Here is a 19,323-nt window from a genome sequence, read left to right as displayed (position 1 = left end):
CAATACTTGAGGTTTCACTTCACACCCAAAAAATTAGCAAAGATGATAAAAGAGAGAAAGTGAGTGTTGGAGGGACTGTGAAATGTTAGGCACATTAATACAATATTGGGATTATCTGAAGACAGGGACTAAAATGCCCAAACCATTAGACCCAGAGATTCTATTACTAAGCACAATGAAAGGCCCCCCAACACACCAAATATCTTTAGTAGCACATTCTGCAGCAAAGAACTTGAAATAAAGCAAATGTCTATTGCTTGAGGAATAGCCAAATAAACAGGGATACCAGTGCGTGATAGAATATTACCACATTGTTAGAAACAATGAATACAATGAACACAAAGCAGCATAGGAAGATTTACATGAAGTAGATGCAAAATTCAGCAAGCAGAGCCAGGAAAACCACCTACATAATGACTATAATGATGTAAATGCAAAGAATACAGAGGTGAGGGATCCCTTTGGGGATCACAGCTTATAATATCACTCTTTTAAATGTTAATTTTGCTGAACTTTCTTTTCTTCTTATAAAAGATGCTCTCTGGGAAGGGGGTGGAGCAAGGGATATGGTTACAAATGTAGATGAGGTTAAAAACAACATATATTACTAATAATTTATTTTTTTTAATGGTTGTTCAATGATACTTCTCCACAAAGGAGTTCTTGGTCTCTGTATTCATGGAGCAAGTAAAAATTAATTCGTTTTCAGGTAACACTTTAAAGAGACTGTTACACAGAGATTTTCATGGTAACAGTATTTGATATATAATGAAAACTTTCTTTGCTGCTAAATTAAATTACTATATGAAGAATGGGCAATAGAAGTTGAATTAGGCAAGATAAGCTATACTTGGGGAAGTAGCACTCAATTTCAAATCAATTAACAAGCTACACTGCTAAAAATAGTCCCTGCTCTAAAGGAATTTACTTATATAAGACAATGTCAATGTGTACAAAGTTTACATTCTTGAGATGGCACACAAATACTCTGGTAATAAAAAGAGAATAAAGTGTGCAATTATGTGGAATAAGTTATATGATATGCTACATGGAAACATTCTAGTCAGAGCTCACAAATAATTGATTCTGAACATTTAGAATGAATAATTACTTGTTCTAGGTGGAGCTATGGGATGAAATAAAAAATGAAATGACAACATTCTAGTTTGGGACTAAATAAAAATGAGAACATGAAAAACTACTCAATAGACACACATATAAGTATGAAATAAAAGGGTTTTTAAAAGTCTATTAGCCTCAACCTTTCATACCTGCTTTAATTTTTCTTTATACTTTTCAGCTTGTGTATTTAATTCTTCTTGCATTCTCAAACGAGAAGCTGCTAAAGCTTCCTGTTGTTTAACTACAGCTTCAGGTTCTAGAAAATCAAGAGGAAAAGACACAAAACATTACCTTGAATAATCAGAAAATGTAAAGTCCAAAAAACTTCCCACTCCACATTCATACGTTTATTCCATATAGGTCTATTTTGTATTTTGTTTTATGAATACTTTTATTTTGGGAGACATTTTATTGTTAAAATTTAGCAACTCAATGATGAAGTACGTGGTTCAATGGAGAAAGCTCTTGAATTGGGGGTAGAAGACTAAGAGCTAGAATCCTGGTTCTACATTAATACTTATTTAGTTCTACTTACTACCTGTAGTGACCTTGGCAAGTCATGTTCTGGGCCTATGGATTTTGAATAGGTAGAAAGAATACAAACTGGTTTTTGAGGGGGAGGTGTAGATCAGGAAAACCTTTCTAGATTGTCACCTAAGCAAAACTGAAGTATTTTAAGTGGTAGAGGTGAGGAAGACATGAGTTTTAGAACTGTGAGAAACTGGAGGCAGGAGGCACATAAGGATATTGCTTTAGTGTTAAGTTCATTACTGTTTTCATGTAATGGACCTTTTTGGCACTCTGTTAAAGGGTATGGAAACATTTCCAAAATAATTTTTAAAATATTCATAATCAAAGGGAAAACAAAAGATATCAATAAAATTTATTAAAAAAATAAATTATTAGTCCATTATTTTTGGGAAAACAGTCAGAATTTACTTGGAGCTAAGTTGGGTGAATAAGACTGCTTAGTATTAGCTTTGGTTAAAAAAAAAAGGCTGTATCTTTAAAGTAACCAAACTGATCTTAAAGGGCTCACAAATAGGCAATTTATCAAAACTATATCCTATTAGTAGTTATATACTGAATGTCACATTTCAAAAGAAAAAAACCTAGTAAATCTGGATACAATTTATTTTGAGATTTGGTGTGTGTTCATTTAATTTTTATAAGCAGGACAATTTGATAAGTGGTAGTTTGTAGTAATGCCAGTAATGTAAAATACATTAGTTAGTTAACTACTTGGGTTTCTCAGGCAAAATTATAATAGTTCTAGGTTTAGAAGGTAGAGGTAAGGGGCCCCTAGTAGTAACCTAGACTTCATCTAACATAAACAGTCTTTGCTTCCTTCTGAAGATTAAAGACCCAACAGATGATTAACAAAATGTCAAATGAATTGAATCTTTCCAGATATTTCTAGTGACTATGATTTGAGCTTTGACAAATCAGAGACTGAATGCTCATGGCTTAAAGCAACAGGATGCCTCTCTTTTCTTGTTTTCCCTTCCCTTAAAAACCAAGAAAATTTACACAGCTCCTAAATTTGGAAGCTGGCCTCCAGAACCAAAGAACAAAATTTGTTAAGCCTTGATATATGTCTATAGATATACAGGACATAGAAGTTTCAGAAACTTCATTTTTAATCAGTTCTATAAATTACTACTTAAAAAATGCTCAACTATGAAATGCTATATACTGTATAAAGCATACTACTCAGGTGAAAATTCAAGGAACTGCCATGTTATAATCCAAGATGAAGAAAAAAGAAACAGTACATTCATAAAAATGTATTTAAAGCAAATTCCAACTGTTCTTTTAAAAGCTACACAATCTTAATATTAATTGTCTAAGTGTAAAAAAATTAGGTACGCAGGCCATCACTTCTATTTTCATAATTCTTATTTTTCTATTTATTTATTTATAGATACAGACCTATATTGGATGCAACCGATTCATCCAAGGCTCTCTGTCTTGCGACTCTTAAGCTACCAAAAAGCCTTTGAAAGATCAGGTAGAGAAGAACAAAGCTGAAAAGAAAATACCAGCCATAACTGGAAAGCAGCCAGCCCACTAGAAAAAAAGAAGAAGAAAGTTATTAGTCATACCCAAAGTGGTCTCTCTGACTTTAAAGCATGGAGCTGACTTTTCTCCCAGAGCCAACATAAGGCCACATAAGCAAGCTCCAGGTTTAACAACTGCTACTCACATGACTCATGCAAAATAGTTTAAGTGCTGCCAAAAAGTTATGAGAAACAAAAGTCTGACATCAAATAGATAAATGGGGGCTGGGTGGGCCAGACACTCAATTATGTACTAAGTGCCTACTATGTGTCAGTCATGGGACTGAGCGCTGAGGAATACAAAGAAGGGTAATTGCAGGCCCCAGACCTTCCAGGTGCTCAGTCCAAAGGATCAACAGGGTTAGACAGAAAGGGACTAATGTCTCGCACTATGAACCACCTAAAAATTCGTGAATGACACAAAAAGTCGATTTCATTTCTGAAAGCTGGAGTCGGAGTGGGAGTCCCACTGTACCTAAAGATTCCCAAACTTTGAGACTTTTGACGGTGAAGGGGAGTTAGGTGGGTGATCCGTGAATCGAGCAGCACCCCTCCCCCCCCCCCCCCCCCGCCCCACAATGGGCCGCTCCGAAGGTGCTCACACGGCATCGGTTTTGTGTTCGCTTCCATGGCAGATGCCCCTCTGCAGGAAGGCAAAGACGCCCATTCTCTCCCCGAGTTTCGGCCCAGGCACTTCCTCCTTCTCCTCCTTTGCTGGGGCGAGCCGCGTGTTTACACAGACTCGGATTCATCCTCTCAGCACACAAGACTGCACCGTCACCTCGAACTTGACCGCCTGGTGGAGGAGGCCGAAGTTTCGCGGGGAGCCTCAGTCCCCCAGCCTCGAACCCCAGGTCGGGTGGGGTTGGACACGTCCGAAGGGTGGTCCTAGTGAATATGACCCAGCTTAGCTGAAATCGTGCTGCCGCGGTCGCTGACGGGGGTATGGGAAGGCCGAGGTCCGGAGGTGGGGGGCTCGGGAAGGGTGCACACATTGTCGAGCGCACTAACGGTACCTGAGGTATGGGGGCGCGCGCACTCCCCAATCAGTCACACCGCCCCACTCCCCAAAACTCCCAGCATTGCGCCGCCCCGACCCACCACGCCCCGCCCCGGCAAGACCTCAACCCCCGCGCCCCCGTAGGTAGGACAGAGTATGAAAAAAGGAGCCTGGTTTGGTCGTTAGCCTTCCGCTCCGCTCACCAGTGTTCTGGAGAAATTGGATCCCCTCTAACTCCCAGGCCGGCTTGGCAAGCAGCTGCTCCTCCTCCTCCAGCTCCATCTTCCAGGCCGAAGCTGATCTTTTTGAGGTCGGAGGATCCGGGATGCCGACCCGCTAACGCAAACACTCCATTCGCCGGGCCGAGCGGGAGACCCTCGCGCCTTCGACCAATGCGGAGTCGAAGCGTCAACCAGAGGTAACCAATCAAGGAGAAAGGAGGCGGGCGCTGACGGCTGGAGGAGGAGGAGAAGCGGGGGAAGGGGGAGCGGGAGCGGAATCTGGAAGAAGACGGCTTCCCGCTCGTTATGAGGTATTGACGGCTTTTCCGAATCTGACCCAAAAAGCTTCTAGAACCTGGCAGTTAACCCACGCTTTTGATTAAAAAGTGTATTGAACCTCAGTGCTGTTTCGGTTTCAAAGTCCTCCATATAGTGGCTCCAGCCTACCTTTTCCGGTGTAGCCTTCTTACCCTCCTAAATTCCAGCCAAAGGGCCAGCCATCACATATCTATAGCCTGATTACCTTTTAAAGGGGTTGTCTCCGGTTCCTGGAATGCACTTTCCAAACCTGGATTATGGCCAAGGTGTGATGGACAGAATGCTGGACTTGGCAGAAAGTCAGTTTAAATCCTGTATTTATGTGTCAACTTGTAATCTAGAAACCCCAAGTTTGTGGCAAGATGGGATCGGAAGACCCCCAACTTTAACCTTGTCACATAAGAGTTTCTCCCAGAGGGAGATCCCAGACTCACCAGTTTCAGACTAACAGTAGACTTTACTTAGAGGATTTAGTGGTCCCAATTAGGTGGGGCTATCAGACTCAGATGTTAAGTACCCTTTCGTCCTGGTAGTTTCTCCCATTGTGCCCAAGTCCTTTCCCAAGTAAACCCAGCCTTTGGCTGCATCCTTCCCTTTTATGTACATTGTAAAGCATCAGCTTCTCCCTGATAATTGTCTTTAACTTCTCATTTCTTTGTAGCCATTGTAAAGCCAATCAATCATACTCTGTCCCCAGGAGGTATATAAGTTCCCCAAATTCTATGGTGCTTTGGAGCTATCATCTCTTTTGGTGGTACTCCCAAGATAGTGTGCCAGAGTGCCAGGGCTTTTGGCTCTGTGTGGTTTTGGGTATGTAACTGTGTGGAGGCCTAAATATTGAACACTATCCCTCTCCTGATTAAAGACATGATTTTTTTGACTAGTTAATAGTTATGTGCTTTTTCCAAGTTAACATTAGTAACCGTGATCAAGTGAACAAGTTGCTTTTAACATTTTTACTTTTTCAGCCTGTTTGCTTATTTGTAAAATGTGGATAGAAAGAGCACCTATCTCCCAGGGTTGTTGGAAGGATCAAATGAGATAATGAATGTAAAATGCTTTGCAAATCTTAAAGCTGTATCAGAAATCCCTTCAAAGGTCATCCATTCAAAACACCACTTCCTAGAAATCCTATGCCAATTATGTCCTAAAGGAAATAATTTGCTTTTTCACATTTAAATTCTGATGTACATTTCCCCTCAGGAGAAAGTAAATATCTCATAGGTAGGGACTTTTCCATTTTTTGAGGTCAAATGCCTAAGCCTAGCACATAGTAAATTCTCAATAAATGCACTTTGAAGGGCACACTACCTAATGAGAGCATGGAATCATTGATCCAGATCTAAAGGGGACCTCCTTGAGGTGGAAATCTGGATCATAGCTTTAGAATTAGAGACTAAGATCATCTAGTACAGTTTTCAACTCACTCATTTTCCAGTCTAGGAAGCTGAAACCCACAAAGGTTACTAACTTACCTAAGGTGAAAAAGGAAATGATCCTCAGTAGGAATTTGAACCCAGGTCACTGATTCCAAGGGTCTGCATTTTCTACTTGTATTGTACTCCCAATTAAACTGGACAATTCTATAAAGAGCTTGCCACTTTACCTTAAGGTGACTTAAAACTTTATAGGTTCAGCTGTTGTATATAGACAGGGGTGTAGTGGAACCAGCTCTAACAAACTCTGGATTGCTCCTAAACTTCTCAGAAATCAACAAACCTACAAATCAGGGTTTGAGTTGTTTTGTTGATTATCTAGGCTTAAGTGATGGAGAAAATGTTTAAAATGTAGATTAAACTTTAAAAATGTGTAGTGGGTACATTTGTTTGGAAAACTGGTTGTTTACATTTACCACTAGAGTAATAGGGCACCTATAGGTATAGATTAAAAAGCCATTTATTAAGTATTTACTATATGCTAAGCATAGTACTACACACTAAGGATACTACTACAAAGTAAAAATAATCCCTGCCCTTAAGGAGTTTACTAGGAGCCATTTAATAACATAGATTAAATAGTGGTGGCCAGCAAGGGGCATTTTAGTGTGCAAATTTAATGGTATGGTAACTGGATTAAATTAATACAGACTTTCTGGTAGCAAAAACTGTATTTATCCCATTATGGTTATAGCGTTGGAAAGGGGATGGAGAGAGAGGGTTGTGAATGGAGGCAAAGCAAGATTATAGGGGAAGTGGAGTATACTTCCAAAGTAAAGCTGTAGATAGTATCAATATGGTGTCTTAGAAAGAGGGCTTAATTTGGAATTAGAAAGCCTGGGTTCTAGGCCTGACTTTGTTACTAGTAATGGATAGGCTACTTATTTTGTAAAACCTAGGTAATACAACTTTGAAAATTAGTTCCTCTTTTCTAGTAGTGGGGCATTCATTAATGATTTAATATCCAGTATAAAAGCCCTAGATTTCCCCAGAAAGGGTTTATGAGAGCTATTTCTACTCTGGCTGATTTTGCTTACCAACATGAAGATAGGATTAACTCTCCTCTTGTCTATTTTTAGCCAATCAAATCAAGAACTTAAGTACCCCTACTTACCATTAAGTATGAGAGTTCAGGAGTCACAAGAGTAAACTTACATCCAAAGGCCACTGCCCACCCCCCCCCCCCCCCACACACACACACTTGGGCATGGCTAGGCAAATTGAAAGACTGCCATCAGTTTTTGCAAAGGGGGAGTGACAGGAAGTGATGTGGGGAAAGAAGCATAAAAGAGACCAGCATGGTCTAGCATTCATTCTCTTCCTGGTTTTTGGAGAGATTGGTTCTGAAGATTCCTTTCCTGACTTGAAGGAGATTTTTTCCCTGGATCCTGCATCAACTTGCTTGGTAAGTGGCTGAGATTCCTACGTTGGCTTTGGAGGAGGTTGAATTGGTGGAACCCTGGCTGAAGACACCACAAGGACATCTAGTTGAGGATTACTGGGAAATCCCCATGGAGACAGTCTTGGGGAAGCCCCTACCAGGGCTGAGCCAAACATCACTGGAGGAAGGCTGGTAGGTTTGTTAGGAATCTATCTACATTTACACTTTCAATCTTTCCACCTCTTTGTAAATAAAGCAGTCATTTTGAATTAAGCAAATATTTTAAAATCGGCAACCACTAAATTACTTTGTAACTCTCATTTAGCATAAAACCTAAATTTAAACTCCTACACTGTGTAACACCTAGTTACCCAGTTGCAACTGAAGAGATTTTTCATTTATATGATGGAAAGATTTGGGGGACTGGGGGCAATTCCCATCTACTAATGATAGTCGTCAGTCTATACCAAAAAGGGATTCTAGGTTAGTGGACTCCAACCTTAGGAGCTAGAAACTTTACCTCCAGGTAAATAAATAGTATTTATTGAATGCTTACTATGTATTACAACAATTGTGCTAACTGCTAGAGATATATACAAAAATGAGATAGTTCTTGCTTTCCAAGAGCTAATATTTTAAAAATGAACAACAAATATGGGGGGGGGGGGGCAGTGGCCAGGGAAGTTATGGCCTGAGAAATCACAAGGACATTGAGTAATTGGAGAGTCTAATGACAAACCATTCCAAAGCCAGGACAATGTTGACTAGTTTGGAAGCAAGATGTAAAAAGGAGACAATAAACCATAATCAAGCCTAAATTGCCATTGCTTCTGGAAAGGAAATGTCAACCTACTCTCCTTGGGCTCCATTCACTACCCCTGTAACTTTTCAAACCAAAATACCCTTTTTCCTGACCACTATTCTTCCCCCTTGATCTTACTCAATACCCATGGTCTCTGGTAGTTTGGCTTATTAAGAGTGGTATAGCAGACTGGAGCCATCAGTGCTGAAAATTGGTTAAGATTGAGAACCTATGGTCTCAGTAATACAGAGCCAATGACAATGGCATTATTTGTTGTATGATTGTGAATTATAAAGGGAAGGTATCTCTAAGGTCCTTCAGTCCAACCTGAACAATTCTACATCCACAAGTAACCTATAGCCTCCTCTTTGCCCCTGCTATATCTTCACTAACATCCTATTCTCCTCTTTCTCCAGCAAAAGCTTGGACTACCTTTGGGTATCAGATTCTGATAGATAAACTTTTATCTTATATTTAGGAATAGGAGGTGGGGAGTGCTAGGCCTTCATACCACATATCAGTCTCTATACCATGCCCTACCTCTGGTAATTTCCAATTAACCACAGATATAGCATGATTTTAGAATATATTGTGTGCTAATGCAATGTTAATTAAATGATTTGGAGGAATCTAGTTTAATCTCATAGGCTAGAACTCCATCTTTTGTTTGTAATCAGTAATTGTTTATAAAATTACATTTTATTCCTTAAAAGCAATGGTAAATAAGGAGAGGTTATTTATTTAGTTAATTAATGGTGCCTAATGCAACTCTTTGGATTGTCACTCTGTTCTCTAAGAAAATTAACTAAAGAGAAAATAAAATATTTCCAGACTTTTTACTAGTCATTTTCAAATAAAAAACAACAAATTGATTTCAGCCTCATGTTTTATGGACCTACCCATCCCAGAAAATAGAAAACTCTACCTACCAATTCAAGACCAGCAATATTTATTTTAATTAATTATATTACTAAACAGACGAAACCTTATTCTTACCATCATAGAAAAGTTTATTCAATTTCAAAATGTACATTAAAAATTTACATTGGCATTTTCAAACATTTCAGAAATTCTGTGAACTCTTCTCTGCTGCAAGGAACAAGTATATTAACTTATTCCATGACAACCTGCCTTCCCCCCAACCCCCAAACAAACAAAAAACCTCTTGGTTTAAGAGGCACTGACATTCTACATATACTACAAAGATTCTTAAACACAAATTCAAGATCCATTAGCAACTGTGTCTTCTTCCATCTCTTCTTCTCCATCATCTGCGGGTCCTAGAAAGAAAATGTCATTATCAATCTTAGCAGATTCTTATGTGAATGAAAGCATTCCATTCTCTCACAAATCATATTACTGTGTAGTACAATGTGAAAAATGACACACAATAATCATTTTGTGGGGGGGGGGGGAAGAGGACAGCGAATTTGAATTTTTGTTGTACAGTTGTCCCTCACTACTTCATGGTTCATTTATCATGGCTTCCCTATTTTTTTCATGGGTTTTTACAAAAAATACATCTAATTCTGTATTATGGAGTTTTTGCTATATTGTGGGATTTTGTGGATGAACACTGTACTGTACAAAATGGAAATACAGTACACCACTACCAAGTTTGTCAACATGAGAGTATACATGGTACACTATTGGTTGATAGAATTAAAGGGGTGACCAACCACAGCTGTGTTCTGTATCCTGGGTGCTGATTGGCTCAGTGACTATACTTCATGGATTTTCACCTATCACGGGGGTCTCTGGAATGTAACTCCTGAGATAGGTGAGGGATCACTGTATACTGAAACTAAACAAAATATTTTTTTATCAAAAGTGGTAATTAATGCAGTATACCCCTTAACTTCAACCTAAGTCCAACCAGCAACTGATAACAGGGGCATTGTCTTTAAATTATATAATTTTCTAAGTCTAGATAAACTAATGAGTTTGGCTGGGAAATCTATTGCTTCTCCAATGGAATAAAGGCCACACACCTTTTAGAACCCTAGTACATCAAGAAAAAAGATAGCTGGCTAATGGACAATTCTAAATAAACAGCAAACAATGGAGAGAGGTGCCTATGAAATGTATCATCAATGTACTTACCTCGTATAATATTTCAAGAGAAATGAATCATAAAATACTTACTTAATAGTAATTAAATGACTAAGTGAATCACTTTTATATAATCTGATGGTTATCTCTGGAATCCCTTCATATTGGTCCTTTCCTCTTCTACTTTAGCAATGAAAATAATTCTAATCTTTAAACAGATATTAAATATCCTATTATTTTTAATTTTCTTTATCAATTAATGCCTTTATGGATTTTAAAACATCTTTGCCATCAACATTTTAACTAGTTATAGGAGTACAATATTTGTAGTATGAGAAAATGAGTTTTAGAAACCTGATTTGCGTTCTCTGCCAGGTATCTGACCAGACTGTAATAATCCCTTCAGTCGCTCCACTTCAGCCAGAGTAGATGCATTAGCAATAGCATTCTAGAAGGAAAAGCAAAATGAAATGTCCAATTTATTCTTTAAACTAAAATCTTAAAAATATCTATAGCCAAAAAATAGTCAAAAGGGAAGCTAGATGGCTCAGAAGAGAGCCAGGCTTGGAGAGGGGAGGCCCTGGCTTCCTATCTAGCTTCAGATACTTCCTAGTTGTGCAACCCCCAAGCAAGACACTTGCCTAGTCTTTTCTGTTCTTCTGCCTTGGAACTGATATTGATTATAAGATAGAAGGTAAGGATTAAAAAACAAAAACAATTTCAGTTCTATCTTCCCATTAATCAGGCATATAAGACTGGCTACTGGATACACCAGTGGTGTCAAACTCAAAAAGAAACAGATCCTTACAGGTCACATACAATTAGGAAATTGCAAATTAAATATTCTCAATTATATTTTAATGTGGTTTGGCCTGCACTCTGGAGTTTATAGACCCAAAGTTTGACACCTATAGGACATACCAAAGATTTTAAATAAAAAGGCTTTTAAAACAAAAGTATTTGTTCCAGTCTCTTAAAGAATAGATCAGGGATGTTTACTGCAAAAAGTCCCTCCATAATAAAAGACAGCCAGTAGTCTAGGAAAATGACAGATCCCAGACAGAACAAATTCAAGACGAGGCTCTCAAGTCAAAATAATGGGCTGTGAAAAAAAAAAAAGAGTAATTTTCCTTAATCAAGTCTAAAAACTATAGTAAGATTCTGTAATATTCTCATTTTTGAACATAAAAGAATTAATAAAGTTTCATATCTAATCTGCTACATTCTATCTTGAAACTCTATCAATAATATTCCCTCAATATATTACCTTAATTGCTTCTACATCTCCCGGAGAAGGACCACCTTTCTTTTTGTCAGTTGGCAAACCAGCACCTGGATTAAAACTTAAAAAGAAAAAAAGGAATATGAAGTTAAATCTAGACCAAAGGAAAATGCTTCTCTTTTACTTTCAAAGTTTTGAAAGTAAATCAACCAGTGTAGTATCTTATCTTTGTTAACAAACTGATACAAGAATTCTCTCTCCTTCAGAAACACCATTACAGTTTACCTCCCTATGGAGAAAGCAGATAAAATGCTATTTTGTCTGCTTTGCTAATTTAGAAAAAATTTGGTATGTTGCAAGGAGTCAGTAAGTCAAGTCATGAACCAAGAGAACTTATGGAGCATTACAGTGGTCACTAATACTGTTAATTCATTTTTATTTTGTAGGCTGCAAACTGCAAAACAAGTGGTGTTTCTGAAGGTGAACCCCATTTAAGTTGTGTATCTGTGTCTTACGTTTTGGTTCTCCTGGCAATATCCTTTGCAAGCTGTGCACCCCGTTTGCCCTTGAACATTTTCTCTGCCTCCTGACGCTCCTACAGCGATACCACATACAGAGTTAATGTAAACAGGAACACCACATGCATTTTGATGTATTCCTCAGAAAATACTGAAGAAAATCTCCCTGAAAAACTTTAGGGTGGTAAAGAGAGTCAATGTAAAAAGACCAAATTTTGAGAATCAATTTTGAAATCAAAAGGAGACACTCTAATTTTGTTTTCACTAATGCTGTTCTCTGAGGAAGGACTTCCCAATCAAATAGTACATATCTTGTGTGTGGGTCATCATTTGGGCCATGGTCATTCCTTCATATAGAGTATAATAGCATATACCAGGGTTTTAACAGATACACAAAAGTCTATAGCAAATTTTGCTACAAATGAAAATGAATAAAATTTATTTGTTTTTAGTTTCAGGCTTATCTTCCATGGTTCTCATTAAAACATAACAGAAAATATACTAAAACAGCAAATACAAGCATGCATCCACTAAAACCAGAAACTGGACTCTAATTTGCATAACAGAAAAAAATAGAAATACTTACTTTTAGTTTCACTTTCTGGAAATCCAATACTCTGACTTGTGGGACTTTATGGATTACATATAGTCGATAATGTTTCTTATTTGTTACAGGATTTCTCAAAATACTACAAGGAAAGGGAAACAGCATTTTCTCTAATCTTATCCAAAGCAATAGCATTCAAAGGAAAGCCCAGTAAATGGATTTTTAAAATTCACAATTTTGAATTCATGAAGTTTTAACTATTCTTTCCATATCTTAATGTAATAGATATTACCTGATGGCCAAGGAAAACTAACTCCATAAAAAAGGAAAATACGAAGGGAGGGTCAGATTTTAAATTTTGCTTCAAAATTCCTTTTTCCCATTATCGGATTTCTTTCAGAGGATTTTGAAGGCAAAGCTGAACTTGGTAAGATCAAAAAGCCCAAAATAACCACCAATGGCTAGCTAATTTGATTTTAAGTCAAATCTCTTTTAGATTCAACTGTAAAAGGAAGGGTTTGGAAAAGAGGAAGCCAGAATTATAAGCTCTCCAACATCTATGATTCTAAATCCTGGTAGGTTTGTCAAGTGTTAGGTTTGTTATTTTTGGTGGGTTACATGAAATGATTCCATACCTCAGATAAGTCAATGATTTGAGAGTTGCCAAAGGATCCAGGTCACCCTGAAAAACAATAAAAAGTGATCTGACATGATTTATTATCTCAGTACTAATAGTTTGTGACAAATGCTACAAATATAAATTGTTTTTCTATAGCTAACCTACTTAAAAAAGCTTCTAATTATTATGTTAATTTTATTGTATAGTATATTAGTGTGCTAATAAATTTTCTAAATCAGAAAATAAAAAGTTGTATAAGGGAAGTATGGGCTATGAAAAAAAGATGCTTGCAATTCATAATCCAAAAATAAAAGAAAATACCTGTGATTTTGAGACATATTTAGGACCTATCTCTTCTAGCTTTTTCATTTCAATACCTTGTTGGGTGTTTAGCTACTAAAGGGAAATCAAGGGCAAGTTACTTAATCTCTTTTGAGCGCCAGGGTTCTGCACTTTAAAATGGGAAGATTCTTCGCAGCACATACCTCATAAGGTTAAATTCACACAAACTTTTATAATGTTTGCTACGTGCATATAGCAATTCCTATTCTCAAGAAGTTTACATTCTAGTGGAGGGATACAATATGCATACAAGAGTTATTTGCCAGGATCAAACGAGAACATACGTATATAAAGTGCTTTGCAAATTCTAAAGTTAATAAGTGTTATCATATAGTGCATTATAATTAATATAACCTCATTTAATCCTTGCAACAAGTCACAGGTAATATGCTACTATGCCTAACTTAAAGTTGAAGAGAACTGGAGCCTCCAAGGTGGAATGATTTGCCAAACATCACATATAATTAATAAGTAGCAGAATAAGGACTAAAATCCAGGTCAGTGCTCCTTCTACTACATCAGGGTATCTTCAATTTCAGAAGACATATTTTAAAACTAAGAAATGTAGTTCACCAAAAATTTTGGCTTCAACCATAAATTAGGTGCTCTCATGCATGTGCAAAAAGTAAAAAGTCACACAGCCTAACAACCACCACAATGGAAGTCATTCCTTCAATGAACTGACTCATATATCTCAACCAAGTTCCAAGTAGGGTTGCCAACTGTCTGGTATTTTATCAGCATAGTTAATTGTTTCTTATGATGGAGATTATTACAGCCATTTTCTTGATCTTGCTATATCAATGCTATTGAGCAGATGGAAGAGTGCTGCTCTTCTTTCCTAAATATTTGCCATTACAACAAAAATTTACTTAAAGCAAAGATAATTTATTAAAATTTCAATAATGAGAAAACAAATGCTATGACCAACCTATTACACCTGCATAATTAAAATATGCCATTAATAGACTACTAATACATTGTATGTGTACTCTACCAATGCTAAATTGAGACACACTATATACAAAATCATATGAAGAAAGCACAAACATCCTATAGTATAAACTATTTAAAATGCTTCAAAAACTTGCCGAACATGGCAATTAAGCTATATTCCAAACTGATGCTTGAATAGTGGGAAAAAAAGACTTAGTGTGGAACCTATCCCCAAATGCCTGGTTCTTTAAAAAAAGAAAATAAAGAGAATGTGGTTTTTCTCCCAAATTTTCCTAGTTATTACCACACTCCCCCAACACCTACTACTACGTTTTATGGGTTATTTGTTAATGATTGTTTAACCTATCTCCTGTTAATTATAAATTATTTTCTGTTAGAGATAATGTTTTACATTTGTTTTTGTATTACCTAGATGAAATAAAGGCCAGGGGCAAAAAGATGAAAAGTCTAAAAATAAGGGCAGTAACTTTAAATCTTTTGGGAGGCAGGCATGATCTATATTTGATGACCATTTAAAATTTTTTTCAACTTACCAATTCCACAATACTATTGTTGGTAAGAATAAGTTCTCTCAGGCTAGGCAGGGCTTGATCAAGTCCTTCCCCTATTCGGCTAAAACAAAATGAAGATTACTATAATAAAACCAATAACTGAATCAGATGAGAAAAAAAGCTTTTTATTCAAGACCTAAGGAAACCTAAAGAAAATGAGCAAGACTTATTTTTCCTATGCTATCAATTCACAGAACTATAGAAACCCAGAATTGAATGGTAGCTTAGAGATCAGATGTCTGTATAGATCAACTCATACCCAGAATAGGAATCCCCTCCATAGAAACTAGTAGTCATCCAATCTCTGACTGGAGACTTTCAGTGATAGGGAACCAACTATCTCCTGAGGCAGTCCTTTCAATTTAGGGAGGATAAAATTGACCACTGTTCCCACTCAAATACTGACAAATTGTACAATCTACAGACCTCATTCAGAGATGAAGTCCTGCACATTAAACATTAATCAACCTGAATCAAGGAATAATTTACCCAATGATCTGAGTAATAAAAACATTTTTTTAAAAGAATGCAATTTTTTTCTTATAAGCTTTAGCTCCACTATATTTGCACACACAAAAAATTTCATGCAAATGTGACCGTTTAGCAAGTTTGGTTGGCTACCTTGCTGTTTCAAGTCAGCAGATTTAACTATAAATTCAACATATATGCTGGTACTTATAAATGTGCCAACCAGTTGAGGTAGAAAAAGTCAGTAAATTATACTGCATGCGTCATTATTTCATAATGAAAGCCTGCATATATCCAGAAACTACCAAGCAATAAATATCAAAATGGGATAAGTTATTAAACTGTCAGTAGCAAATTTTCTCATTTGAATATGGATCTTTTGCAATGTGCATTTTGAGTATCTGAAAGAGAAAATAGGATTAAACTACTGTTATGAACTATCTGAATTTCTGTGGAAAAATAAAAGCTAACTGTTCAACTTTAGAAAATTTCAGCATATTTGAAATTCTATACCTAGAGCTATTTATCTTGCTGTATGTTAACACTTAATTCAGAAGAAAAATGACACTTACCATATTCTGTTGTTATTCACCAATAAGGTTTTCAGTCTTTTCAATAGAGGAAAGCCATCCAATTTCCTTATTTCATTATCAGAAAAATCAATAGCATCAAACTGATCCAAGGTAGCTCCCAAATTTTCAATTACAGGAATTTTGTATCCTGAGAAATAGTAAAAGATATTAGATTATGTGGAAGTAGTAAATTAAAACAGGTATTTATCCATTATAGAAATGAATATATCAGGGCAGAGAACACAGGCAATTCTTCATTCAATAAGTAGTTGTTAAGCAGCAGAAATGTACTAAGTTTCTATGTACATACTATATGTGCTAGATGCTCAGGAAGATATAAACGTATAGTTTATCCTTCCATATTAGAATGTATAATTTCTTTTAAGACCTGATACACATGAAAAATAACAACATATGGTAATAATGCTAATAACTATGGCAGAGTTATGACTAAACTCAATCATGTAGGAAAACAATTTGGAATTAACCAAACAAGTTACTGAATTGTGCATACTCTAATAAAAAATTCTGAAACTGGGGCAAATCTCAAAGATACTGACAAGGAAAGGGCTACTGAGTGGCTCAGTGGATTGAGAGCCAGGCCTAGAGACGGAGGCCCTAGATTAAAATCTGATGACACTTACTAGCTGTGTGACCCTGGACAAGTCACTTAACCCCTACTGCCTAGCCCTTACCACTCTTCTAATTGGAACCAATATTGAGTACTGATTCTAAGACGGAAGGTAGAGTTTAAAAAAAAAAAGATACTGACAAGGAAAAGATTTAAATGTATAAAACTGGCTATGGCATAACTTATCACAATAAAAAATTCAAACCAATGTGTCCCAACCATTGGAGAATTAATAATTTATGAAAAGTAGTGTATCTGTGGAATAACAAATATGAAGACTTCAGAGGAAGAAATGATTTGATTTCTAATGGGTGACAGTGAAGAAAGTACGTGTGTGTATGTATGTAACAATGCAAATAAACAAATACTAAAAGGCAGGAAACCTTGTCAAATACAATGAACAGAATGCTACTACAATACCAATTAAGTTAAAGCACAGAACTCTGTGTTCTGTTAACAATCAGGTTTTGGGGAAATACAGTTTATAAGGGCTGTTTGCTGGGAAGTATCTGTCGTGTACAAACAATATCACCAAACTAAATTTAAATACATAATGGCAACAGAGAAGTTAACAACAGAGATCAGCATGAGTTGCCTTTTCAGGGGAAGTTTTCTTAGAAAAGGTGAAACTTGAAGTGTGCCTCAATATACATTTAATTTGGTAATAGAAATTATTGCTTACTGGTTCAACATAAAATTTATCAAATTGGGGGGCAGCTGGGTAGCTCAGTGGATTGAGAGCCAGGCCTAGAGACGGGAGGTCCTAGGTTCAAATCCGGCCTCAGTCACTTCCCAGCTGTGTGACCCTGGGCAAGTCACTTGACCCCCATTGCCTACCCTTACCACTCTTCCACCTATAAGTCAATACACAGAAGTTAAGGGTTTAAAATTAAAAAAAAAAAAAAAAATTTATCAAATTAAGAGGCTAAGATTTTCAAAGACTAAGGGGAAAGGGATGAAAGACAACCTCCTTCCCCTCACCCCCCTACTAGTATCAATACTATGTTCCAAATAATGCATTCATTTCCTATCATATTATAACTCAAGCATTTTCACACTGTAATAGGATTTCAACCTCAACCTAAAATCCCTTCACCTTCAAGCAATCTATTCCAAATCTTTCATTTGATAAATGAGGTAAGGGAGGTCTAGTGATGTGAGCAAGGTTGTATTGGTAGCACACAACAAAAACTGGTATTCAAACCTAACTTTAAAAACAAAACTCCAATTTAGGCCCTCTCAAATCTACTTATTGACATGCCACCTGAAAGGCCATTTTATTGTGGTATTTCCTCCTCATTGCACTGTATTTAGCTCAATTAACTTTAGTTGAATTAAGTTAAATTCACCTAAGATAACAGTACAGCTCCCAACTAGGGCAGGTTGTGGTCTCTATGTGCAAATTAGCTTTCAAACATCAGAATTAACGTGAAGTGCCCTTCTAATTTTGTATTTTAGTGGAGAGACAATGAGGGAAATAAAAGGGAGATAAGTCATAATGAAAATCTTCTGAACATCACTGACCTGGCGGTGAGGAGTCTAAGGATTTTGTGTACCATTAACACAAAAAGATGAAGTGTGAAGAAAGAGTAATTCACAGAACGAAACCATTTTAAATATCATTAAGGGAGACTGGGCAGGGGTCATATAATGAAAACATTTGAGAACCCCTGGGCCAGAAACAAAGGGGCTCGGGATCCACAGAATAATAAGGTAAGGATCACTGGTTGTGGGGTGAGTAGTTAAGTGTAGGCTACAAAATAAAAACCATACATGGCACGACACGGGGCGGGGAGGGGGTGCGGGAGCGTTTCAGAGAAGCTTTCCATTCTCTCTAAAGAGTTACACTCTTCAGTGCTTAGCAAGAAGCCCTAAACTCAACCATCCAGTTTGTGGGGGTCCCGTGATCGTAGTGGGCAGACCCTCGAACATCCCCATGCCTTCCCAGCACAGCTTCTATTTCCTCATTTGTGTTCGGAGCGCGGTGGTTGAACCGCACAACGTGGGGAGCCGCGGCTCTACAAATTCAGAAAAGGCCTCCCGCGGGCCTGGTGAGCGCGCCCAAGCAGAAGTGCGCTCCGGGACCCCAGCCCGAGGCTCAGCGCGGGAACCGTGGCCCACTCCATAGCTCCTTCCCACGCCCTGACCTCACCTCGAAGGTCAAGCTCCCGGTCCCGCACGGCATTAGTGTACTGAGCCGCCTGCTCAATGAGCTCGGCCGTAAGCTTCACCATATTGCTGCCGCACGCCACAAGGTACCGCCGAGACTGCTCCTTCCGGCTCAAGAAGGCTACCCAACAGCCCCTGCGCTACGTCTTCTTCAGGGGCAGAGCCAACCACAGACAGCCGGAGGCTGTGGCGCGGCCAGGCCAAAGCTATCGAGCGCCGAATCGTGGAGACCGGAACTACCTGTCTGTCTTCCGCTGCAACTTCGAGCCAATCAAGCTCTCGGCCCTCACTGATTTAAATCCTCTTACGTTGCACTTGTGAAGGCTCCCCTATCC

The 19,323-nt window shown here is 37.7% G+C and overlaps 2 protein-coding genes across 2 annotated transcripts in view; both read right to left on the bottom strand.

Moving 5' to 3' along the window:
* The window catches only part of SELENOS (selenoprotein S), a 21,972-nt gene extending 17,498 nt beyond the window's left edge, over positions 1–4,474 (bottom strand). The window contains exons 1-3 of the mRNA XM_044662455.1: positions 4,386–4,474; positions 3,055–3,192; positions 1,272–1,378 (exon numbers count right to left, since the gene is read on the bottom strand). Of these exons, the coding sequence (XP_044518390.1) occupies positions 1,272–1,378; positions 3,055–3,192; positions 4,386–4,464 (324 nt within the window). The 5' untranslated portion in view covers positions 4,465–4,474. The remainder of the gene's footprint in view (positions 1–1,271; positions 1,379–3,054; positions 3,193–4,385) is intronic.
* Positions 4,475–9,329: 4,855 nt separating this feature from the next.
* SNRPA1 (small nuclear ribonucleoprotein polypeptide A') lies at positions 9,330–19,053 on the bottom strand. Its single transcript, XM_044662454.1, has 9 exons — positions 18,972–19,053; positions 16,189–16,336; positions 15,131–15,209; positions 13,315–13,361; positions 12,719–12,821; positions 12,130–12,209; positions 11,660–11,735; positions 10,747–10,840; positions 9,330–9,620 (listed from the first exon to the last, which is right to left on the bottom strand). The coding sequence occupies exons 1-9, from the start codon at positions 19,051–19,053 to the stop codon at positions 9,562–9,564; spliced, it is 768 nt and encodes a 255-aa protein (XP_044518389.1). The 3' UTR covers positions 9,330–9,561.
* Positions 19,054–19,323: the final 270 nt, after the last annotated feature.

This window comes from Gracilinanus agilis, chromosome 2 (genome assembly GCF_016433145.1).
Source record: "Gracilinanus agilis isolate LMUSP501 chromosome 2, AgileGrace, whole genome shotgun sequence".
Classification (NCBI taxonomy): Eukaryota; Metazoa; Chordata; class Mammalia; order Didelphimorphia; family Didelphidae; genus Gracilinanus; species Gracilinanus agilis.
Note: the sequence above shows the minus strand (reverse complement) of the source record. Positions and strands in the feature narration are given on the sequence as shown.

Coding starts and splice junctions, on each gene's coding strand:
- SNRPA1 (XM_044662454.1), bottom strand. CDS start 19,053: ATGGTGAAGCTTACGGCCGAGCTCATTGAGCAGGCGGCTCAGTACACT. Junction 11,736..12,129: donor ATTGCCAGGAGAACCAAAAC/GTAAGACACAGA, acceptor TTTCTTTTTAAG/TTTTAATCCAGGTGCTGGTT. Junction 9,621..10,746: donor TGGCAGAGAACGCAAATCAG/GTTTCTAAAACT, acceptor TTTTCTTTCTAG/GACCCGCAGATGATGGAGAA.